A 26,998-nucleotide genomic window follows, 5' to 3' on the forward strand; every position below is an offset into this window, starting at 1 on the left:
CTATTGAGCATTGGGGGGGGGACGGGGGACGGGGGACGCGCGGGGGCAAGCGAGAAAAGCTGGTGGGCAGGGGGGCATGTCAGTGTGTATCAGGTGTGTAATATAACGTTGACCTGTGTATAGTGGTCAGTATGTATAGGGTAAGTAATCAGAGTGTCTGTTACCTACTTATTGCAAGACTTTTTTGGGGGATTTGTTCCGAAATCTAACATTTGGAGTCCCTTCTAGAAATCCTGTTTTTTGCCCTTGTGCAGCAGTGAAGCCTGGACAGCATTTTGCATCAGACATCAGGGCATCTGGACTTTCCAGACAGCCAAGAGGAGGTAATCGTTATTTTAATTTTACAAAAGTCAAGCATGTGATAGACTGGGAAGTGGGTATTGTGGAGGAGGGGTGGCAGGCTGAAACTTTACTTAGGGTGCCGTAAAATGTTGCATTGGCCCTGGCAACAGTATAGCTATGTTCATGTATGGTGAATGCTGCGTCTTTGAAGCCCAATGTTATTTTATTAGCCATCTTGCATAACCAGCCGAAATAAGGTATCACAACCTTTGATAATTTAGATGATAAAGAGTCAAAATGCAGAAAAAGTGGTCACATCAAGGACAGAATTGGGCTAAAGTGCAACTGTTTATTTCCTATTTCTAGATTGGCTCCTCTAAACTGCTCTCTAATTTGTGGTTCGTTTCCAGATCAAACTGGCTTTGTGTGACTGCTGCTCCTGTCTGTGATACAGGTTATGGTCCTAATCCTGAAAAATACTATGATAAATGTCAGGATTCTTACAAATCTGTTGCAAATCCAGACTGGTGGTGTTACTGGGATACTCAATAACCTCATTTGACAAAATAGCTATATCTTCTATGTACTAAGACAGAACTGTAACTATGTAGCAAAAAGATTAAAGTTTCTTATAGCTATATTTATTCATCTTCTGAATCAACACCTGTGTTTGACAACTTGGATCTTGTAATCTGGCCATTGTAGCACCATGAAATATACAAGTAATCCAGTTTACTTCTCATCCGTATATAGCACTGCAATTGAGAACGTGACTTTCACTTTATGCAATCAAGTATTTAATCTGAGGCAGTGATGGGCAACTGATACCCATCAAGGGCCTAGTGGGTGGCCCCCTATCATTCGAGAAGGGCCAAACATTATCCATACTTGCCTACCTTTGGCAAGTATCTGGAAGAGAGGCGTATCTAAAGGGCGGGGCACAGCGAAACGCATCATTTTAGCCCCGCAATTGCGGGATGCGGGAGACTTGCCAGTTCTCCCGGAAGTTCGTGAGACCGACCTGAATTTCGGGAGTCTCCCGGACATTCCGGGAGAGTTGGCAAGTATGACATTACCCTTAATTAAAGTTTTAGGTTAAAACAATATAGTCACTCAAAGAAAGACACTTATCTGTAATTACATATTGTAAGAAGTGTTACAAGTTATAACAAACAAATCTGACAAAGCAGGAAGGAGTGGGGGCAGTGGGTGAAAGCACAGAGTGATGTATCACTGCCCTAAAGCAATCCACTCAAATAGAATCTTGTTGCATTTTGGAGATATTTGACTACATATTAATGTGGATATAAAAACCATGCATAAGTCTTTAGTTCATAACTTGAGTATCTACTGAAAAAACAAAAAACAAAAACACAAATTATGAAAACCACTAAGGCAGGCTCCTTACCTGGCGGCGGGAGGTCAAGTTTTGCTCGTTTTAGCTCTGTCATAGAGAGCTGGAGTTGATCAATAACAAAGTCATCATCATAAACAAAATTCTTGGCTAGACTCTCCTGCAGGAACTGAATTAGATCTTCCATAGTCAGCTTCATTAAATATTCTAAACAAAAACAGAGCATGGTTACACACGCTAGATTTTTAATAACAAAAGCACAGGTAAATAGAAGAAAAAAGAATTACTTCATTACTTAATAAGCTCAAATAACTTTAAAAGCATCATTATGGTTTTCGGGTTATTAGCATTAAATTATTTATGAATAAATAAAACAGGGATAACACTGAAAAACGCTATGGTAAATTATAAAACTTCATTAAAAATGTCTGGCTCTGAGTAAAGCATATAAATAATGATCAGTACATCTCAGCCTCTACAAAACACAATGTGAATGCAAGTGGTGCTGGTGAGGCCGTTTTACAGCCTATCATGCAGCAGATTGAAAATGAGTTATAGTAAACACACGAGACAGGGAACACTTTCCGACAAAATAATATAGCACCCAAATAAAAGGAGGTACACTCTAGGGCAGGCCTGTCCAACTTGTGGCTCTCCACGTGTTGTGAAACTACATGTCCCAGCATGCCCTGCCAACTCTCTGCTGGCTACCTACTGGCGCTTGTAGTGTCAACACCTGGAGAGCCACAGGTTGGCCAGGTCTGCTCTAGGGGGAAACAATCTTAACTTTTGCACTCCACGGTCATGTTTAACCACTCCGCCTCGTAGTCTTTGCTCAACACAGTATTAATATAAATAATTTGTGTATGCTGTGCCCATAATAATTATACCACTTTTCTTTCTTTCTTCGTTTTGGCAGAACACTTTTTTAATTTTCAGAAAATACCTTTAATTTGCTCATACCTCCTCTCTGAAGCAAAGACTATCAACTATAAATAGGCAAAAAAAAAGGTGCCGTGGTACCAATCCACCTTAACAAAACAGCAATATTGTACACATAGGTTTTCATAATAAAAGCTGCACACGGACATGATGCAGTTTTTGCTTATTGCTAGTGTGCACCCTCGAAAGGCATACAATGTGAAGGAATAATATGGTAGCCTAAAGCTGGGTACACAGTACAGGGTTTTCAGCCGAATATCGGGCCAATCACACAATAAATGACCACTAGGCCCGATATAGTATTAATGTGTACGTTCCAACGATAAATGGGTATCGTCCCAAAGCACATTGTATCATTTCATCTGATTTTTAAACTGAAATAAAAGTCCCGTTCAATGCTGGAACAATGTTGTTCCAATTCTACAGTGTGTATGCACTCACAACCGGCAGTGTCCGTAGATCTCTATGGAGTGTACAGAATCACCATCTGAAGCTGAACTAAACAGAGATCACTTCAAACGTTTCAAGTAGTCTAGAAAATGAATGCGGACTTCTGGCTGGCAGTGCACCAGTTTTCATAAATGTCCCCCAATATGCTTTTGAAAGCTTTTCTTGCTCATTAAAACAATGCTACTCCCCATTTCTGAAGTTTGTCCTGTAGTCCTTCGTTAAGAGTGTATGGATACTATGTTCTTTTCATTTCAGCCATACAAGTATATAAGTCACTTACGGTTAGTAAATGTACAAATGATGAGAAATAAATCTTATATTGACCTATGAACATCTGTTGCTGATCACTTACAGAAAATAAAGTTACACTTAAAACCTAAACTGGGTATGTTTTCATTTAACATGCATACAGATAGAAGCATGGACATTTCTACCATCTGGAGAAAAGGGCATTTAGATATATTTTTAAATAATTTTTGGAACCAGACATGTCTCCCCAGTACTTCTGTTTCCGCTCACACTGGTATTATCTTCATACACTACGCATGGTGGGTAAGTGAACCTGAGAGCTGGTAGAGGGTGGTTCACAGGACGCTACAAAAGCATATACAAAAAATTTTTGAAATAAAAATGATTTTTGTCCTGTGAGGCTGGACTGCAACCTGAGGATATGTTCCTCGGGGAAAGCATAGGTCAGGAGCATTTTATTTAATCAGTCATATAATCTGTCCTCCTTCAAAACTTACCTGTTCCTAAAAGCCTACCAACCTTCCACCTAACCCCCTCATCTCATCTCCTCCGCCTGTTCTCCCCCCAGCTCCCCTGTTCTCTCCCCACTTCTTCAACTTGCTCCCTGTGTACCTGAGTTATGTCTACCCTCCCTTAGGATGTAAGCTCATTTGAGCAGGGCCCTCTTCCCTTTGTTCTCCATACCTGTTCTTCTGCTCTGTCTTTACTGCATTAGCCTGCCTGGAGTCTCTGAAGTTTTGGTATTTTTTGTTTACTGTGTGTAATGTTTCACCTTGTTTAGTCTACTGTTTGTGCTTTGTACGGCGCTGCGGAACTCTTGTGGCGCCTAACAAATAAAGGATAATAATAATAATAATAATAATAATAATAATAATAATAATAATAATATAATATTCTCTTTTGCATGGGTGTGAATGGGTGTAATTGTATCAATCTGGTGTTGCCATTATTTAACCGTTGAGTTTTACCTGAAATCTGGCCCAACTGTAGTTCCAGAATGTAAATTTCCCCTTCAACAACATGTAGGAGAAGCAGTCCTTTTGTAGGCTGTATCAAATTATAAAAGTATGCAGTCTATAAATTCACTTCATGACTGCCCAAAAAATGACCTTCTTCTCTGTGTATAAGGAACAGGCTTCCTTCTAAATGTAGATTTGAAAGATCGGCTCCAATACACTAGAAGACTGCTTTGATACAATACTGTATATATGTAAAAATTCTGCCACGTATCAACAATGAGGAAAGCTTTATTCTGCGTATAAGGCAAGCCCCAATAGACAATGTATGCTACAAATATCATTTAAAGATTTTAATAATAACAAAAGAAAATTAAAAAAAAATAAAAAATCTTACACCATGAGCCACACCAAATAAACTGCCTGAAACCACCCGTATCTGAGTGCTATTTGATATTTTAACCGTCTGTCCTTTTTATTTGATCAATAAAACAGCAATTACTTGAAAGGCCAACTATGAAACTGTTCAAGCTTATGTAGTGACTGTATGTTATCCTTGCTTGGATAGGAATAATATACTAGATAGGAACAATATCCTCCTTAGCAGACGTCCAGTGTAGCTACTGTTTTATTGATCAAAAGAAGGTGACCTATCTGTTAAATATTGCATGGATTGGGGGAGGGGATTAATAATCAAGAAGTGCCCCTTTGTAGTAAAACTATTGGCCAAATGAGGAGTACAAAGTGTAAAATGCTGGAAGAACAATTATAGATCATAAAATTTTAAAATGTCTACATATTTCATCAAAGAGTATCTTTGTAATAATTATGAGCCATTTAATGTCAGCTCTTTTAACCCTATATAACACTGAAATATGCAGGTGCTTTTTAGCCATGATTTCATTCATGGAGAACAAATTGAACCTCTCAAGGTAAATAGGAAAGACCCATTTCACGAAAAGCAGAAAGTACCTAATGGAAGAGCTGTATTTTAAGTCTGTGGTGGGTACAGAAGAAGATCACCACCTTCACACCAATATTGTGTTAAATAAAGCGACATCAACATTTTTAAAGACACTCACTTAATAGCAAGGAACATCTTTTTAGAACACTGATTTCTCAGACAGTATATACTACTTAGAATACTTCTAATCAAATAATACCTTGTGTAACATTATGGTGAATAGGAAGAAATTTGCACTTTTCACCATATCACCTATATATTACTACATTTACAGATAGTATCGTATAGGTCAAATTTTCTTATTTTATCAGGTGTAAAGTGGAATATTTAGCATAAAGATGGCTTACTTATTCTGATTAAATCCCATTTTTATAATCTACATTTTTCTCTCTTTGATGAAACAGCAATGGTGGAGTTCTGGATCACATTTTATTGAAGACAATTGCTCATGACATTGTGCACACATGTACTTGTCATAATCAATGTTCCTCTTTTCCCTTATTAGTTGTTAAGCAATACCCATAAGATTTCGCTTTTTACAGGGAGATGAAATGAACTGCACCCTCTGGGAAACAGGAATAAACACCTCTTTAAGCTTCAATTTTGTGTCATGTAATCGCCCTTTTAACAACATAGGAAGTGTGTGAATATTTCAGTAGTGAGAGCACAGCACCATTTGTCCCTGACACATATCACACAATTGACTCTCTCTGACAAATGGTAATTTTTAACACCACAGATATCAAACTTGTATAAATTGGTTTCCTGAGAGGCTGACAGTAATTCAAATAACTACACACATTAAACTGAAGCAATCATACCAACATTGCATCATCAGTAAATTATTCACAAATATTTTTATAAACTCAATTGCAAGTTATAACATAGTTGCCAACTCTCCCGGAATGTTCGGGAGACTCCCGAAATTTGGGTCAGTCTCACGGACTCCCGGGAAAGCTGGCAAATCTCCCGCATCTGCCGTCCCAAAATGACGCGATTCGCGGTGCATTGTGTCATTTAGGCCCTGCCCCTCGCAACAAAACGTAATTGTCGTGGGGGCGGGGCAAAATGGCACATTTGGCCGCGCCACGCCACTCTCCCGGAAAGAACTTGCCCAAAGTAGGCAAGTATGAGTTATATTGAGCAAGGATCCCATCCCTATTAAGTCTCCATTTTCTATAACTGTTAAAATGTGATTCTTAAACGCGCACTAATTTCGTAACTATTTCCATTACTGTTTAGGATTAATTAACGGTACTGTTGTTCCTGAAGTGCATCTATTTATGTTTTTATTCTACTGCCTGGAAAGCATAGATTTCCCTACAATGCCCTTGTTTTTATCTCTGTCCTTTAACCTCTTACATCTGCTTAAAGCAGCCCTGGCAATCTTAAAGGCTCACTAAACCTAAAAATATAGACTGGTTTTAAAAACATGCTACTATTACTATTATTCTCAAATGTATAAGGTGTAAAAGGTTTAGGACCTAAACAGAAACAAAAACAAAATTGAAATAAATGATTGAGGCGAAGGTTTTCCCCCTTATACACAGTAGATAAATACAGCAGCAACTGAAATATAATAACAATTAAAAATACATGGTCATACATCCAGCTCATTCTAGTTATGTGACCCTTTACATATACAATAGTGGTTTTTGTATATCAGCTTGAGGACGTGGCCCAGCAGCAGGTGGGGCACAGCTTGACAACATATATGAAGTGATCGGGTTACAAAAACTGAATAGACAGAGCAAGCCTGTACAGTACAGAGCATGTACCCCCCAGTACTTGGAACAATAAAGCAAACAGACCTTTGCCTGTAAAATTGAAGGGACAAGAATATGTGTACTGCCCTCCCACTATCCAGATGGATAAATGTTCCACTAGAACACAGATATACTATTTTCCAATCCACTCAACTATTAGATAAAATTGAGCTTACCCTGCATCTCCAACAGTTAGGAACAATCAAGAGATCAAGGTTACGAAGCAAATTCATTTAAAAAACACAAAAACAAAAAAACAAAAAAACAAATTGTAATCTGTTATTTCAATTTCCTGCATCATATATTAATGTTAATAACCATCGTAGGCTATGGCCACATTACTGGAAATAGTACACTTCCATAGTTTACTAAAAGCTGTGAACAGGAACTTTGCTGGCAAAAACAGCAATGAGAGCTGCTACACACCTAAAATTAAAAATGCAACTATTGACAAGTAATAAATTCCACATTGTAGCTCTATATAGAGAGACTACCTCACCATCTCAAAATACTGTAATATGGCCAATAGTGCTGCAGTGCTGACAGCAGGGAAAGGAGAGAACGGTCAGCACTGCAGGACCCAACCTGTCTCAGCAGCTAGGATGGAAGGTGCGGCAGTAAGTGCTACATACTGGTTTGGCTGTGCTCCCTGTCCATACAGAAGCTGTGTTCAATAAATACATATAGAGTTTAAATCTGTAGTCCCGTTTTCATTGCCAGTGCTCTCCTTCCCAGACTGTAATTGTTGGCAGTGACGGACAACAATCTGCAAATTGTTGTAATCTCCAAAAGGGTAACATGATGGAAGGAGCCTAACAAGCCATGGTTGTTCAAACTTTACAAATCACTATAAATAAAGCGTTTTTTCCCCCTCAAGACGATTATGTGAAGAAACACTGAAGAAGCGGATGTTATAAATGAGCAGTTTATGAGTGAACATAAGCATAATTGTGTGTGTTTTCCTCTTTACAACATATTAAACATGTGCAAAATTTTAAATGAAAATGGCTTACTTTTATGCAGTTTCACAATTGTATAGGACATTGCAGTAAGAACTCTGTCACCTTCAAGTATGTAGATATCCCATATCCTTAGGTTTAAGGTGAAAGGGGTCTAAAAAATAGAAAGAATATTAGGCTGTGGCATTACATATTACTAAATTAATGTATTCATAAAGCATCAAAAATATATTTTAAATAATCTAAGGGCCAAGACAAGCATACACAAGCATGTACATTAATACTGCACAGACTAAACAAAGCCTAAGTGATATATTCAGACAATTATTTAAACCTTGTTGTGCTGCAACTGCAGTGGTGGAACTACTGTGGGTGCATGGGGTGCAGCAGTTTCGGATCCTGACGAGGCCCTGCAGCACTCCCCGAGGCCCCCTCTCTGCTATGGCTGTTCTAGGTTGTGCATGCTCTGGATCACACATGAACAGAGGAGGCCCCCTGCTCTGCTCTGAAAAGAACAGAACGGGGGGCTTGGGAGGCTACAAGCGCACTCTCTATTCAATACTGTCTCACAGTTGTGTAACTGTAATACATCACCTAGACTAATAATCCATGCGTTCTATTTCTTAATAAATGTTATTCACATACACTGCTCAAATAAGGCCATTAGCAGTTTTGTTATGGAATAAGAAGGTTGCAATGTGTCAAATGGTCAATTACAGAAATGCAAAGGGAGCAAGAGAGAGTGAGAAAGATAGAGACAGAAAGATAGAGAAATAGAGAGAGAGCAATCTATCTTTAAGCAAGGTTTGAATATTGTATAAAAGCAGATATTGATAGCAGATATTAGGAAAATTTAGTATGAAGTCATTAATATAGCATATGGGGCAGCACGGTAGCTTGATGGTTAGCACTTCTGCCTGTGTGGAGTGTGTGCGTGTGTGTGTTTAGACTACGTTCCAATGGGGCATGGACTGATATGAGTTTTCTGCACAGCACTGCAGAATTACTGGCGCTATTTAAATTGCTGCTGCTGATGATATACATGAAACAAACAATTCTAGGTAATGTGGATAATGTTGGCATTAAACATTACCAATGTTTTTTTGTGCAGAAGATGTTAAATATTTATATGGTATATAAATGCGCTGCGGAATTAGTGGTGCTATATAAATAAATGGTGATGATGATGAATTGCTGACGCTTCATATACATATTTGTTATCCACTCACACAAAGGTGGATTTCCTTTTCCATGTATTTTTTATAAATATACACTTTCACTAATTTCACTACTTATATTTGTATTTGACTATCTTATCCTTCTATCTTATCCTTCTTTGTGCTGTAGGTGTATCGATTAAAAAAATATATCTGAACGCCAGCAGACATAATGACTCAATTCAAAATGATAATCAGTAAACTAGTGGCCAGTACAGAAGAAATCTTACTCCATTAATGGTTTCAGATTAAAAGCGACTGCATACACACATGTAGTGGTAAAACGAACATTTGAAAAGAGTTCTGGGAAGATACATTATGGAAATGGAAAATAAATATTTGCTGGTTACAGTCTCACCCGATCTAGGAAGCACTGGAAAAACCATTTCATGGTATACAGACTTGTATAGAGTTCCTGAGTTTCCTGAAATAATAAATAGAGAAATAACAACTTTATTCAGAAAAATTATTTCAGTACAGTATAGAGGAGTTTTAAAAGGATAACAATTAGAACTTTGTGATGAGTTACCCCAGATATGTTAAAAGGGCCTTTAAAAATTATACAAAATAAGTAGCTGGTACGAAACTAGACTGCTTCTTGAAGACCCATCAATTCAGATATGAACTATAACCTTACATGTCATATACGGTAACACAATTTTCTATATTGCAAAATCCCTTCACCCACCGATTCCTTGGAAGACCTGACTCAACCTTTTCCCTCAGTGGTTTATTGCTTGGACGAGTTATGCCTTACAACTTTATGCATATTGTTATGGCAATTTAAAATGCTATTATAATTGAATGATGCATACCCAGTTAAAATTTGTCTCCAACACTGATTGCCTAACACCTACCTGAAGATGAATTTACTTGAATTATATAAACAATTGTATACTGGCAATCTCATATATTAAGTTATCCCCTTCTCCTTTCAGTTCTGTGCGCCTATGTCAAACATGTATAATAAAAACACTATAAAAAAATTATAATAGGAATAATATTTTTAAACCTTTACACACAAAACCTTAATTTCAAGAAAGCCATTTTGGCTTGTGACAAGTAAGTACCAAAATAAAGGAAAAACTTTAGTGTGTTAGAGAATTGGGACAACACAGCTTCTGAGCTCCTTAGCCTAGATACTTAAACTGATAGGGCCAAAGTGTCACTTTACTTTACGGTTACTAGAAGCGGATCTCTTTCATTCAGAAGTGTCTGCCAATATCACCATCCCCCACCAGTACTTGAGAAACATCAGCAAAGTAACAGGTCAACTAAACACCAGCCAAACATTCCCTAACATTTACACTTCTCAGACTCCTTGACCCATAACAAAACATTGCACAATGGTGCAGTGCCAACTTTGCTATCATTCTCTTTTATTTATATAGCGCCAATCAACTTACGCAGGGAAAAAGGACCACACAAATGTGGAAATACCACATTCCAACATACTTGTATCCCTCACTTACTCAAGTGCTTCCTATATTGTAGCCGTTACTTCTATTATCACAAGTGCTTTGACAGACCAAGTCTCAACCCTTCTAGTAAAGCTTGCTCCAGATTTGAATATACATTACACCAGTGTACACCTTATTACTACACAACAAACTGGCATAAAATAATTCAGTTTCATTCATATAGTTATTCCATATGCAATACATGATACCATATTTAAAACCTAGTCAGCATACCATCACCTAATGCTTCAAATAAGAGGTTTACAGTTGTGATCCAAATTCTAAATGGAACATTTTGACATAGGAATAATCAAAATATATTTGTAGTAACAAATTCAATTTTGTGATGACTTTGTAAATAGAAATTGCTTCAGTTTTTGAATGAATTGTTTGAACATCTGGCACATAACTATAACATTACAAGGAGGGGGAAAAAAAATGGGAGCGAAGAGGTAAGTTTATTAATGGTAAGCAATACTTTCTTATTTTAGGTAGCAGGAAATTAGAATCAGGTTTATCTAAGGGAGTCTTTCTAATTTTAAGGGAAGGGCGGAGAACATTTAAAAGAAGTGATCAGTGAATATAGTTTTCTCACTGGTCTCTAGTGTTTGATGCATGCCGAGTTTAAGCTTAATGTCTAATGTTATTCTGTAAGCATACATACCTGTCCAGTAACACTTCTTTTGATTAGTATCCTGGTTGTAATTACCGGTATGTCTTCTTGTTTTTACATTTGCAATATACCGCTCTTGTTCTGTATGACCGCTATAATACCCTGGATCTGGACTAACTTTATGTATGGGCAATGGCTCTGTATTTTGTTCTGGAGGTCAGATGCCATTTTAATATCTTGTCTTCATTTGATTGCATTTACAGTTGTGCAGTACTACAATTGCTCTGTGTACTGGCCAGGGGCAACTGTACAACGCCGCTTCTGTGTCTCTGCAGTCTGGGAGTAACTCCATTTTTGTTTTGTCTGTATGTCCCAGTGCTAGATATCATCTTGTTTGTGATTATCCCTAGCTGCATCTGTGAATACCTAGGACATATTTAAACTACAATAAAATTGCGTATGTCAGTCCATGATAAACGTGTTGCAAATGTAAGTGCGTGTCATGTATTAGTATTTGCATCTGAAACAGGATCGGTGTTGCTACTGTGATAAATTCCAAGTCAAAATGCAGGCTTAAGGTTCACAATACATATTCCATGTATTCATGTTTCATGGCTTCCTCTATGCTGGTCCAATAATGGCCATATGTCCTGGAGGAATTGGCCTTACAGAAAAAAAGAGCTACTAATAACTTTTCCAATCACATACAGTGTCTGTAAATATATTCAGCCCCTCTGGCATTTTTCACATTTAATGTTCTCACATTGTGGAATTGGTAACACACAATACTCTATAGTCAGAATATTTTTTTATTTACCATTATAAAGTACTTTACTTACAAAGTGCTTTTTAAGTTTAGGCATGTATTTCTTCATTAATTTATCGTGGTGTTCCTGAAACCTTAAGAGCTTTGGAAAACCTGGGACAAAAAAGCCTGCAAAGGTAAATAAAACTGTAAATAGAACATATATATTGTATATGTAGGCTAAACAAATATTGTGCTTGTGTGAGTGCATTCAACTTTCAAAGCATGCAATATTTACATCCAGCACAAAGTATTCTGTCAAAGGAAATGAACAAACATGTTTTTGCATAACCTTAAAAAAAAAATCACTTCCTCAGTTTTGCGCAGTGAAAGAATTACTAAGCATGCATACTGCGTGTAGAACATTTAAAAAACCTGCAATACAGAAAAGCAATAAAATATGGCTCAGCATGTTGGCTAAGTGGGTAGCACTTCTGCCTCACAGAACTGGGGTCATGAGTTCAATTCCCAACCATGGCCTTATCTGTGTGGAGTTTGTATGTTCTCCCTGTGTTTGCGTGGGTTTCCTCCGGGTGCTCCGGTTTCTTCCCACACTCCCAAGAACATACTGGTAGGTTAATTGGCTACTATCAAATTAACGTGTGTGTGTGTGTGTGTGTGTGTGAGAATTTAGACTGTAAGCCCCAATGGGGCAGAGACTGATGTGAATGAGTTCTCTGTGCAGCGCTGCAGAATCAGTTACGCTATATAAATAAATGGTGATGATTATGATGGTTCGTAACTATTTTCTTGGTAAATGAAATTCCTGTTGAATGGAAGATTCTTAAGTCAAAGGATTTCTCTTACCATGCATTGAATGTCTGGATCCCGAAAATAATTTTACAAGAGCCCAAAAGGCATCTTCTTCATTCATGTACATGAGGAGCAATGCAGTAATCTGGCTCATTCCCTGGCAGTATCCAACCTCCTGTAAAACAATTAAGATTATATAGAAGATACAATTTACATGATAGGTGATAAGATGATAGTCTTTCATTACTGAAATCTGCTGAATTACAACTCAAGCAATGTTACCCAAATAATAAGCATGAGTCATAATGTATATATAGAATTTACTGAAAGGAAGGGTATTCTATAACAATATAATAGTAATGCATTTGTTTTAAAATACCATTAGAATGTAGAGCTTTTCATCCTACCGATCCCTCACCACCTAGTGCTGCGTGATATGCAACAGTTTAGTTACCATGTGTTTAATTACCTGAGAGGTGCTGCATCTATCGTCTTCCGTTTACTAATGTCAATTTATGCTTTACTAAACAGGGGTCAGACGGAGCGGCCCGGGGGACCGATGCCCCTCTGCCCTCCGCCCCTGCGTCACAATGTATTAAATAGGAGCGAAGATAAAATGTAAGCAATGTTTAATTCTGAAGTGCAGTAAACTAAATCATTGGCCTTAAATCTGTTAATGTGGAGTACAGTGGCACAGTAATTAGCATTGTTGCCTCCAAGCAGCTGGGGCTGTGTGATCTATTCAGACCACATTACTGTGGGTACTTTGATTTCCTTTCAGTCCAAAAACATACTGATAGGGCAGTGTTTTATAACTTGTTTATTGTTGTTTTTTTTTTCTGAAACACCCCAAAACATACAGCAAAACATAATTATGTATCATAATATCAATCTCGCAATTAACAACAGTAACAGACATTGATGTATTAGAACATTCACCAAAGTAACATATTAGAAATAATATTAAAACACTTAGTTGAGTATAAGAAAATAAATAATAAATAAATAAGAATTAATTACACAGCACAGGCCAACCATAGAAACAAAGAATTTGACGGCAGATAAGAACTGCTTGGGCCATCTAGTATGCCCATTGTTTTATTAACCTATGGTCACCTCAAACCCTATTTAATGCTTTATTCTTTATAAGGATATTCTTATGGCTATCCAAATTACCCCTTCCTTTCCCTCCCTCCCCACTTCTAGGAAACAAATTAGGATCATTAAAGTAGATACAAATTATTCCAAGCTCATCAAGTCATCTAAACTTGATCTGTATCTAGAGGTGTACCATCTGGACCATATTTTATAATATTTCCCCTTTGCTTTCCTGCAGGTATACATATATCTTTCATGTTGCATAGTTGCATTCACTAACGCCCTCCACTTATGGAATTCCAATAGGCCAGGAGCAAGACAAGTCCGAGCAATCATCACTTTAGCCAGGGTTATGAGATTAAATATATATGTAACTGTATATTTATTAGTAATATCCCCTAGAGAGATGCCATATAGATACTGTTTAGCACTCAATGACGGGGCAGTGGGAACAGTATTTAACACATTCCCAAACCTCTGTCCAAAAACCTTTTACTATAGGGCAGTCCCATTATAAAATGCCAAAAGTCACCCATAAAAGAATTAAATTTCGAACATGCCAGACTACTTCTTCAACCATTCCGAAACAAACCTCACGGTGTATGATAGGCCCTATGTAATATATACAAATACATTTGATACCGAAGACAGGAGGAAGCCCTGCAGAGACTCTTGAACACATGGGACCATTCCTCATCAAGAAGGGGACCCAGATTCACCTCCCATTTAGATCTAAGCTGATCTAAATCAGCAGGGGCCAACAACAAACTAAGCTTTGAATATAATGTAGATACAATTTTCTGAGTGCTCACTTCATGTAAAAGACATTTAAGGGGAGATTGCTGGATCAAAGGAGGGGACAAGGGAAATTGTGACTCAATGGCATGTCTCAATTAAAGGTAAATCATAAAAAGCAGAACTAGGAATTCCAATTTCCAAGGATAACTGTGCAAAAGTCAAACATTTGGATTCATATAACTGACCTAACAAGTTAATACCATATCTATGCTTTGGCTTGGATTAAACATGCCAGAGGTTCTATGGCTAAGGCAAACAGAGCTAGAGACAGAGGACACCCCTGCCTAGTACCCCGACCTAGACTAAATCGGGAAGAAGTATGTCTATTTATCGAAACTCTCGCCGAAAGAGCAGAGTATAGTAACACACATTTGATAAATTCAACCTGAATCAATGCAATACCTGCCATAAGTATCCCCATTACACAGAGTCTAAAGCCTTGGCGGTGGCGAGAGATAACACCACTGCCCGCTTCTCGGTTTTATGGGGTAACGGAGTGTGAGTATAAAAGAGACGAATATTGGGGATAGTAGATTTACCCGGTTTGGTCATGGTGGACTATGTCAGAAATCACCTAGTAGAAAGAATCTTAGTTAGAATTGTAATATCAGTACATAGAATAGATATTGGTCTGCAGTATTATGCATATAAAAAAGGTCTTTCCCAGGCTTTAGTGGAACAATTATCAGTGTCTCGAACAATGATGGCGGAAGACTGAAAAAGATGTTGAAAAGTGGCTAACAAGTGTGGAACAAAAAAAGTTTCAAAATTTCTTATATAGCTCTAAGGGCAGACCATCAACCCCCTGTGCCTTATGGTAAGATGTGGCTATATCCTGGTTTTCTATTTATTCCGATGTGAAAGGCACATTCAAAAGGGACACCAATTCCTGGGAAAGATTAGGGAGTTTAACGGAGTTTAAATATGTGGAAAGTTGAGTACTTGTATACGGTCATTATAAGTCACCAGGATAGTATCACTACTTTACTGTTCCCTAGCCACACAAGCCAAATAACTTCCACCCATATCCGCCTGAGAATAATAATGGTGTTGTGAAAAAAGAAGACAGCGTTTAGATTTATCAAACAAATAGTCCTTCCAATTTAACTGCGCCTTCAGCCACAGAAGTCGATCCTCAGAGGCATGTGATTTTAAATACAAACACTCCAAGTCTTTGCAACGCTGTTCCAACAAGGACTTTGATCTCCTGTTAAAGTTCTTAATATCAGAGACTTGCTTAATAAGTGTTCCTCTGTGAAAAGCCTTAAAGGCATTCCAGAGGAAAACAGGAGAAGACATCATCCTATTATCATTGAAGAAATCCCCTCCCCCACATACATGTAAGATCAGATCCAGCCCCCATCGAATCCAACCAAGCCGGGTTTAATTTGCAAAATTTTACACTAACCCTAATTAAATCGATACAAAATAAGTACCGGAGAATGGTCAGAGATGCCTCCTAAAAAATATTCAACCAAGGTCACATATGTAGTTAATGACAAAGACGTCAAAGCCAACTCTATCCGCGACATGGTGCAATAAGATGTAGAACAAGAAAACTGTTGTATGTCCGGATGGCCAGGTCTCCATACATCATTATATGGGGGTGGAACATAAACTGCCAATATAACGAGAGGGGAAAAATTAAGAAATAGCCCGGAGAAACACGTACTGCCCATACAGGTCAATTTCTACCTGTTCCAGGGTAAAACTTAAAAAGATTTCTTAACTAAAACTGAAACTCCCGAGAATTATGGAAATGAACGGCATGGTATGCCCACCCCACCCATTGACATTTCTGGGCCAGAACCTTACTAACATATTAATGTGTCTCAACCAAACAAGAAATATCCGAGTCATACTTTCGAAGCTGAGGCAACACTAAACAACGCTTGACTTTGTCATTCAAGCCTTTAGTGTTCTACTCATGGTCATAAAGAATCATACAATTAGAAGATTGAGATGTTGTTAAAGGGAGAAGCAGAAAGCTGAAAAAAGGAGGAGTCAGACGGCCAATCCTGGGCACAAAACAAAACAGAAATACCCCTAAGCAAAAATAAATACAATATTACTTTGGTGAAAACAAAAAAGACCAACAATACATACATCATAATAACATACTAATTTATCCAAAATATATCTCGTATCTAAATATAAACGTGCCATACACTCTATACTAGAATAAAGAGAAACCTTAAACCCCCTACCTCACTCACCCTGTATTCCCACAAGAAAGTAGAAATTGGGTATACTTCAGTCCCTAAAAAAATTATCAGTGTTCGTGTTTGTGTGGTAGTGAATTTTGACTGTAAACTACACTGGAACAGAGATTGAGGAGAGTGATTAAACCTCTCTGTAAAGCGCTGTGGTTTGTGTTGGCGCTATATAGCTAAGTTTAGGGGAAAAAAATACATTGAGGCAATGCTTTGAGACAAAATGATTCTTGGTCAGCTCTCCAGGACAGTCAATGATGTAACCTGCTGCAGTAATGTACCACACCACAGTACAATGTCATGAAAAAAAAAATGTGAGTGATTGTGTGAACAGTTTGAATATTTTATTTCAAATAATTACTGATCTAATTACAGCCAAACCAATATTTTGTATTACAAATATTGTTTGTTTTGAAATGTTTAGAAAGCCTTAAAAAAAACATAAAATGTTAAAGGTAATATATGGCTATGCCAGTTGGTATATATTAAATGGGATAGTGCTACTTATATCCTTAAACAAGTTATTATCATCAAACTATAGGACCTGAATTCCAGTGTACAATATATTTAGAGATTTTGACTAGAATGCACACACTGAAGATATGCAGACTTTCAACACATTGCCAGGATTGGAGGGTTAACAAGCCTAGTTTTGACACCATGCAGAACTTTTGCCAAGAGATTTCTCTCATACACAAAATTACCATCTGGTTGTACAGAGATCTAGCATGTGTAGTGCTCCCCAAGCAGTGTAAATTCTCTGTGCATTGTGACCAACATGATAATTACACACAGATGTTCCTGTACAAGAGATGGCAATACCACTGTTATTAACACAGAAAAAGGGACCTACAAGACCTTAGAAACCCAGGTAGAGTAATCTATATATAGAGGCTTCATGTTGGGTGATTACAAAAATTATCAGAACCTTCTACCCCTGCCACCTGTTCTTATTATTCAATATGTGAGCATATTTCCCAGCAAGTACCGTCTGTGCTTTAGCTGTAATTTAATGTCGATGAATGGGAATATTCATCACTAAGTACAATTAGGCCTCATGAAATTTCACATTATTTCCTTTAAAAAAAAAAATAAAAGAAAAATGTAATAAAAAAAAAAAAAAAAGAAAAAAAGAAAAAAAAGATAATCAGGTTCTGCTTTTAGGAACTAATTTAATTCCATTTAATTTTACTGTGATTCAAAAAATGCAAGTTGTCTAATATACAAGAGCTGCCAGAACAGCTGCCAATACAATTCCCAAATATATGCAACAACCAATACTATTCTCAAATATATATGCAAAGATGTCCCAGTCATCAAAAACTAGACTGTAAGCTCAAGTGGGTAGGGCTATTTTTCCTGATGAATTATGTGTAAAGCTGTATGCGGCAAAAATCAGTAAGACATTACTTTATAATACTTCTACATCCCCCCAACAAGAAAACCCACATGTAGCTCTGCAAACTATCTCCATTAACTCCACTGAGATCCTCACTGACTGCCCCAAAATCCTTGACTAGAATCGACTGAACATAACATTGCACACATAGTAAAGAAACTATATAAACAATAAAATGCAGATGTATTTAACAATAAGTTTATTTACATTTAGATCAGATTATGATGGCATCTTACATAGGAGTGAAAAGTAGCATTGCCTTCTGCACATCAATACAGAGATGTACACAGTGTAGTCAATTGTTTTTTTGCAAAGAAACACCACTAGTTGACACCGATGCAAAGAACACCATAGTTTACTGTGATGTCTGCCGATAAAGCACACGGTTTCTCAAAGTTTGGGCTATTGCACAACAACAATGTGAATACTTTCCTATAACAGCTAGTCCAGCCTAGCTTGGAAAACTTGATGAGGGAAGATGTTTGGCTACCAGTATGGAGAAGATTTAAGGAAGCCCTGCATTCTGGGCAATAAATGTTTTTACTACTAAGTATACCACACTAGAAATGCTGTTGGACCATATCTGGGGTCCTTACACACTTTAACTAAGGCATCACCTATTTATGAACCTACACTTTGCCTGCCATTTCAGCAACATAATTATTGCAATATTCACAATTGCTTCACTGCAGAATCTTCTCTTGAGCATCAGTGCACTGCATGGTTATAAGTAGCTCTGTACACCAGACACTAGCTTTTACAAATGTACAAGTCATTTATGATATGATGAATGGGGGAAAATCATACGGGTTCCTAGTCTGCCGGCTCGTAGATTTCACTTACTATTTCCTGAATCCTTTTGAATCAACAGCGGTTTAGCCATATCTGCCATTTATTAAGCTCACATATTTATATTTAACCAAGTAATTCCACAATGTAACCTATCCCATGCCATTGTTGAAAGAGTACACCCCTAGATATCTGTATTGAAAGGGGAGGGGGATCCCTCTCAGGCAGCACCAAGTCTGACAGGGTTAGAGTCTCTTAGACATGCTTACTATATTTTGGTGGGTTTGCTTATAAAAATGACAGACAATATTTAAGCTTTATTCCCCATGCAGCAGTACTCTTAACTACTGTCAAAAAAGTCCATTTGTAAGAAGTGGTGGTGGAAGTAATACAACAAACTACTTCTTACCAGATTATTTAAAAGTTATGATTGAAGAGATCATTTTCTCTCCATACTTTATATATGAAATTTTTTAATTAGTATTGTGGATTCCACCAGTGAAATAAATTAGTGGACTACCTGCTAGCTATTCTGTGAGGTCCTATATAACATGGTAAAGACCCCCAAAATTAATACAAAAACATATTGTAAAAGAGAAAAAAAGAGCATTCCAAGTAACTGATTATGGAGAGGCACAAATCAAGGTGCAAGACCGTTTAAAAGACTTTTGGCAACCCTCAGATCAGTCCATTGTACAGAAGTGGAAGTATGACACTACACCCGCACAGTCTAAACCAGGCTGTCCACTTAATCTTAGTTGCCAGTCCACTTATCAGAACAGTTACTGAAAAGCAAACTATAATACTGAACAAGCTACAGAATGTTGCTGCAATGGAAGATAATGTACATGGGTCAATAGTCTCTGAGGCATTCCACAAATATGTACATAAAGGAAGGAATTGCAAGGAAGAGGCCCTGGCTGCAAAATTCCATCTACAAAATACTGTGGAGATGTGGCTTAAAGTTTTGTGGTCTAGCGAGACTAAAGTGGAACTCTTTGGCTTTGAACACAGAGTTATATCTGGTGTACACCAAACATTGAAGTCCAGTGATGTAACCACATATTCACTATGAACAATGGGTGTTGTCGCATTATGTAATGGGGACTTTCAGTGGTGTGGACTCGCAGATATGTCAAGACCGATGGGAAGATAAATTACAGACAAATCCTACAGAATCGCCAACTTCAGCTGAAAAAATTCAAACTGAGGAGGGAGTTTGTGATTCAAGAGCACAATTTTACAAAGCACACTGCAACTGCTACACTCTTGCAACGTGCTTTGAAGAAAATAGATGTCCATGTGTGGCCCAGCCAGAGTCCTACCTTGACCATTGCAAATCTGTGGCAAAACCTCAAATTCACTTTCCATCATTGCTCTCCAACTAACTTCACCTTGCTTGAGATATTTTCAAGGATAAATAGGTAAAAATTGTGCTTTGTTCAGAGTTAATAGAGACCCAATATAATGTAGTATGGTAGTACATAGGACTTACCTTTGTTGCTTGCACAATCTCACCCCTCCTGAGGTGTGGCAAGCACCTTATTAAAAACTTCAAGCAACCAACATTTCTGAGAAAACGAGGCACCTTAATTGAAGCATAACACAACCACTTACCGTATTATACAACGAATACGCTGCCAACACATGAAATAAAGCCTGCTGCCTGTGAAGGGAAAAACAAAATAAAGTGAGTCACTTCAGCCAGCTTGCTTTAAACCATCTCCTAAAAACATTGTAATTGCAGTTTATATGTGAAAACCCATATGCACAGCTCTAATTAACAAGCTAACATGAAGCAAAAAGGAACAAAGCATATAAATCAATACAAGAAATACTGAGCTCTGTTCGATACAGTTTAGCCTGGAAGTGATCCACTACTTGTACTTCAACGCTAGTGCACTTCAATATGAAACATCTGCAATTATGATGACCTAGAGTTGCCATACCAATTTCAAAATCAGTTACCAGCCACATCTACATATCTTGCAAGCCACTTGTACCAGAAATCCTTTTTAAATAAAATTGCCTCTTTTAATGGCTTTTTTTCTATTCTGTGCAAATCAGAGAAGAGAGGGCAGACACTGATATTAATGACTGAATGACTCCCGCCATTGTGGGGGGAGAAAATAAATACATTTCCCCATAATATTGGAAAGTAAATATTGCATATACAATTTAATTAATGCAAATTATAAAAAAATACACACATTAAAATCAACCATCTAGCTTATTTTAAAAAGAGCATTGGGCTTGCTGGAAATATAGGTCCAAAGCCAACTTAACCACATCATTACTGTAAAGTGCATAATGTGCCTACACTGCAAATGCTGTCAAGTATATGTATTGCATTTTTAAATAAGACAGCAATGTTTGGGATTATTACCGGTCAAAATACAAATTTAAAAATGTGAGTGGAATAAATGGTTATCTTTTTTTTTTTTTTTTTTGAAACAAAGTTTTTTATTTTTTATTTAAACAGGATTTTACATATATAATATCAGCCAAGAGTTGTATGAATGGAGAAGAACATAAATACATGAGGATAACATGTCGACAACATTTGCAGGCATATAACAAATGAAGTGGTGTAAAATCTAGATGTAAATTTGGTGTATTGAATACAGAGAGAAATAGTTTGTAGGTGAGGGTAGACATACAGGGGGTTTGGGGGGAAGAGGAGGGAGGTATCTGATGAGGGAGAGAAAAAATAAATAAATAATAAAAATAAAAAAAAAAAAAAAAAAAAAAAAAAATAAAAAAATTTGAGGATGAGAGAGTTTGTCTATGGTAGCTAGAGCAAGAGAATGGCGTATTTAGTCAGTCGTCTCCAATCAAAATTAAGCAAATAGATAATAAGTTAAAATTAGTGAATGAATGTCAAACGGTAGATAGGGGCGGTTCTGCTTCATAAAAGGATGTCCAGGGGTTCCACACAGCTTTGAATTGAATAGGGGTATCGTTGAGGGTGGCGGTTATACTTTCCAATCTGTATGTTGACCAGATAAAATTTATGGTCATAGTAAGTGAGGGAGGGATCGGGCTCTTCCAGTGCGAAGCGATCAGGCAGTTAGCTGCATTAAGAATATGTCTAATTAGTTTTTGGGTTGGGCGGGATATATTAGGAAGGGGTCTAGGGAGCAAAGAAAAGAGCGGTGAGTCAGGAATTTGAATATGAGTAATGGAGAATATTAACTTGTGGACTTGCTGCCAGAATGAGATTATCTTGGGGCATGACCACCAAACGTGCAGCAGGGAGCCTCTACAACCACACCCTCTCCAACATCTGTCCGAAGAAGCTGGGAATATCGTATGAAGACGCGATGGGACCAAGTACCATCTACTATATATTTTGAATGAATTTTCTTTGATTCGAACAGAGATAGAGGTTTTAGCCAGATTGGTTCTGATCTTGGTCCACTCTTTAGGATCTATAGCCTCTCCTGTGTCTTTTTCCCAAGCGACTTCATGTGGTTCTTTAGTTGGAAGGCCGTAGTTATTTAAAAGTTGGTATAATGTGGATATGAGGCCTCTCGTTGAGTTTGGGTGCTTGCAAAATGATTCTAGGGGGGAGCACTGGGCTGCGAGGGCTGGTTTAGGTAGGGAGTTGTAGAAGTGTCTAATTTGTAGGTACTGATAAAATATTGAATTGGGAAAATTGTATCTTTTTTTAAGCTCCGCAAATGTAGGGAAGATGTTCATTGGGGCAATGTCCCATGGAAATAGAAGATGGTGGCGAGTCCAGTAATGGAAGGCTTTATGATTTATCCCTGGAGGGAAATCAGGAGAGTTCCATAATGGGACGAGCAGCGGGTATTGGGAACGAAGTTCATAGATACGTGTCACTCGGTCCCAAATAGATAATGAGAATTTAGCTGTGGGGATATGGTTTAAGAGTTTGGTTCTGTGCTGGGGCTTGGTCCAAAGCAGTGAGGAGGGTGAGTATATGTTGAGTAAATCAGCTTCTATATGTGTCCAGACCCGCCGATTTGGGGGAGAGTGCCAAAGTACGCATTGCACTAAGTGAGTGGCTTGATAATATTTTATTAAATTTGGTAAGCCCAGGCCTCCTATACTTTGGTGTTTGAATGAAAGCTGGAGTCGAATTCTTGGTTTACGACCGGCCCATATGAATTTTGACAGGGATTGCTGTAAGTTTTTAAGAACATGTGTGGGAACATGTATGGGAAGGGTCTGCCATAAATAGAGGAGGCGGGGTAATATATTCATTTTTATAGTGGCTATACGACCAAACCATGAGACCGTAAGTTTAGACCACTGTGTGAGGTCAGTTTTTATTGTATTAATGAGTTTTGGAAAGTTAGCAGCGTAAAGTTGGGAGTAAGATTTAGTTAGGTATACGCCCAGATATTTGAGTTGTTTAGATTGCCACCTAAATTTGAAGTTAGTTTTGAGTGTCTGAGTTTCCCCGGGTGCAATATTTAAACTCAAAATCTCGGATTTGTCAGCGTTAATCTTATAGTTGGAAAGGGAGCTGTATGTGTCAATTTCTTTTATAAGATTCGGGAGCGTAATATGAGGATTAGTCAGTGATAAAATGACATCATCAGCGTATAAAGCTATTTTATGGTCCCTAGTGGAGGTTGGTATACCCGTGATATCGGGGTTGTTTCGTATGCGTGCTGCAAGGGGCTCCATAATGAGGGCAAATATAAGGGGGGAAAGTGGGCATCCCTGTCTGGTGCCATTGTGTATAGAAAAGGGAGTAGAGGTGAAGCCATTGGCTAATACTGAGGCTGTTGGGTTATGGTATAATGCTGAGATACCACGACAGAAGTCTCCCTGAATTCCCATAGAAACTAATGTTTGTTGCATGAAGGGCCAAGCGACTCTATCAAAGGCCTTTTCGGCATCTAAGGCGACCACCAGAGCCGGGAGAGCGTCCGTATTAGCTATGTGAATCAGATTAATCAGTCTTCTGGTGTTGTCCGAAGGTTGTCTACCCGGGATGAAGCCCACCTGGTCTGGGTGAACTATTGAGGGTAGTACTGGGCTCAATCTATTGGCAAGAACCTTAGCAAAGATTTTTAGATCAACATTTAAAAGTGAGATGGGGCGGTAACTGCCTGCCTCTGTAGGATCTCTCCCAGGTTTAGGAATGACTACGATCCCTGCTCCAGTGGTCGCCCCGTCGAACTTGCACCCCGATAGTATAGAGTTAAATAAACCAGATAGCATGGGTGCCAGGGGTTTGATGAATTTCTTATAATAAAGTGATGTGAATCCATCTGGTCCGGGCGCAGATTGCCGTTTCAAAGATTTAATAACATCAATGATTTCTTCAGTCGTGATCTCAGCGTTGAGGGTGGCAAGCTGCGCAGGGGTTATTTTAGGGAGATGGCACGATTGGAGGTATTTTTTTATGCTGGATTTTAGAAGGAGGGGGTCTGCAATGTCTGGGGCGATATTATATAAGGATTCGTAATATTCTCGGAATCTATGAGCTATATGTTTTGGGTTATATATTAATGAGCCTGTAGAAGATTTTATAGAAGAGATTCTATTTTTCGTTCGCTTAGCTTTTAATTTGCGCGCTAGGATAGAATCTGCCTTATCACCCTTCTCATAATATTTCTGTTTTAACCATAGCAGGGTTTTGGCCGCTTTTTTTGAAAGAATTTGATTCAATTGGCCTTTAAGTGCTAACAATTTTAGATAAATACGTCTTTTAGGGTGTTGCTGATGGAGAAGTGTGGTACGGTGAATTTCTAATTCTAAGGATTTTATACGATCAATTTCCTCTTTTTTTTGCTTTGATGACATGCTAATTATAGTACCACGTATTGTGGCCTTATGTGCCTCCCATAGAATAGCTTGAGATATATCTGGAGAAGAATTAAGGGAAACATATTCTGTAATTGCTTGTGTTATTTCTAAGATATGGTCTTGTTTAAGGAGTAGGGTTTCATTGAGTCTCCATTTAGGGCGAGTGTCATTTTGTTGAGGTAAACGAAGTGTCAATTCTACCGCGTCGTGGTCAGACCAGGAAACAGGGAGTACTTGGACCGCATCTATTTTCTGTGTAGTCAGATGGTCAACAAAAAAGTAGTCAATTCTTGTGTACAAGTCATGAGGAGGTGAGTAGTGTGTATATGATCTAGATGAGGGATATGTCAGACGCCACGCGTCGTACAGATTATGTAAATGAAGTTGTGTTTTCAATCTTGTCGAATCTTTGGATTGTGTGGAATGAATTTGTTTGGGTCGAGAACGGTCTAGTGAATTGTCGAGGATGGTATTAAAGTCTCCCCCAACAATGGAAATCGTACTCATAGCTGATGAGAGCTGCTGAAAGAAACTGGAATAAAAGGCTCCCTGCCGCACGTTCGGGGCATAAACTGAGGCTATTGTTATAGTAGTTTGATTGAGCAAGCCTTTCAAGATAAGAAATCTACCATGTGGGTCTGAGATCGTGGATTCTATGGTTAGGGGTACTCTATGATGTATTAAAATGGCAGTACCACGGCGCTTCGCACTGGAAGAGGAGTAGAAAGCATGTGGGTAGAGTTTAGATGCAAGGGAAGGGTGTGGATCTTTAAAATGGGTCTCTTGAAGAAAGACTATATCTGGGTTTTGCCTCTTAATAAATTGGTGAGCTATTGTCCTTTTTGTGGGGGAATTGAGCCCGTTGACATTCAGTGTGAGAAGTCTAAACTTCACGGTGGTCTAAAAGGTGTAGGTCGCTGAGAAGATAATTGGAGACGAGTGACTTGTGGCACCAGATACCGCAGGACAGATGGGTTAAGGGGCGAACATAGAGGGGTGAAAGTAAAAGGGATTAAGGTTCTAAACTCAACTCGAGTTTTGGGAACCGGGGTGGAAAGAGGCGGAGAAGAGAAAGACTCCGTCTCTGTGTTTGGGGGGTGTATGAGGCAAATTTTGAGTAGCTGTAAATGCATAAACATTACAATTCTATTATTTTCGAACATGGAAGGACAATTGCATAAGAGGGTAGTGGTATCGGGGAGGAGGACTATGGTGTGCTAAGCAGTGAGTGTGTGTCTATTGTAGAAGACATACTGTTATAGTGCCACTTTTAGAGATAAAAGAAAATATCATAAGAAAGGCAATAAACTGCAGAGGGAACATACATTTTGTAAATAGTTGAATATATAACATAGAATTGTCGTCAGGGGGGGGGGGGGGGGGGACGAGAGCGAGAAGGGGCATCAGATTTCATGAAAACTCCATGACTTATCTCGGTATCAGATTAAGGACCAAAATGTAAACTCTCATAGGAGTTCAGCGAGATTAAGAAGAACATAGTTTAAGAAAACGCTCTTCCCCATCCCCCCATCAAACAGGTCAATTATAACATTAAGTAACAGCAATTAAATCAATAATGTTGTAGGATATAATAAGCAAGTATGCCTAATTAAAAACAGGTAACATGAAATATAACTATGGTATGTGAATTGGTGTAAGCAGTAAAACAGAACTGACAAGACTACAGGCAATGGTCTCCAGAAGGGATCCAGTGATCAATATTTATAAACGTGATGATAGGATGAGTGGTTGAACAATGGATTTAGCAATCCAGGGGAGGGACCAACAATGAAATAGGTATTTAGAACCTGTGAGAGGCTATCGTGTGAATAGTGTAACAGTACATGGAGTCATAGTGAGGCAAAGTACATGAGTGGAACCTGAACCTGGTGGAAGTGTTGTAGACGAGATCTGGAGACCATTATTCGGAAAATTCTACGACCGTTGCCAGACTGGTGTCGGGGCAGGCGATCTCTGTGTGGTTGGTGAAGGTGTTGCCATCGGTTCAGCATCTTGAAGAATACCGAAGCGCTTGAGCAGGTCGATGCCTTGGTCGGGCGTTTTTACTGAGTGGGTGCGACCATCCTTTGAGACTATCAATTGAAAGGGGAAACCCCATTTATATCTAATGGAATGGTTGCGTA

At 38.3% G+C, this 26,998-nt stretch overlaps 1 protein-coding gene across 1 annotated transcript in view; it reads right to left on the reverse strand.

The window, feature by feature from the left end:
* USP6NL (USP6 N-terminal like) overlaps window positions 1-26,998 on the reverse strand; it is a 166,264-nt gene that overhangs the window by 16,102 nt on the left and 123,164 nt on the right. The window contains exons 8-13 of the mRNA XM_075208632.1: window positions 20,685-20,733; window positions 12,825-12,945; window positions 12,052-12,146; window positions 9,498-9,563; window positions 7,977-8,076; window positions 1,691-1,843 (exon numbers count right to left, since the gene is read on the reverse strand). Of these exons, the coding sequence (XP_075064733.1) occupies window positions 1,691-1,843; window positions 7,977-8,076; window positions 9,498-9,563; window positions 12,052-12,146; window positions 12,825-12,945; window positions 20,685-20,733 (584 nt within the window). The remainder of the gene's footprint in view (window positions 1-1,690; window positions 1,844-7,976; window positions 8,077-9,497; window positions 9,564-12,051; window positions 12,147-12,824; window positions 12,946-20,684; window positions 20,734-26,998) is intronic.

Source organism: Mixophyes fleayi, chromosome 4, assembly GCF_038048845.1.
Source record: "Mixophyes fleayi isolate aMixFle1 chromosome 4, aMixFle1.hap1, whole genome shotgun sequence".
In the NCBI taxonomy this organism is placed as follows: domain Eukaryota; kingdom Metazoa; phylum Chordata; class Amphibia; order Anura; family Limnodynastidae; genus Mixophyes; species Mixophyes fleayi.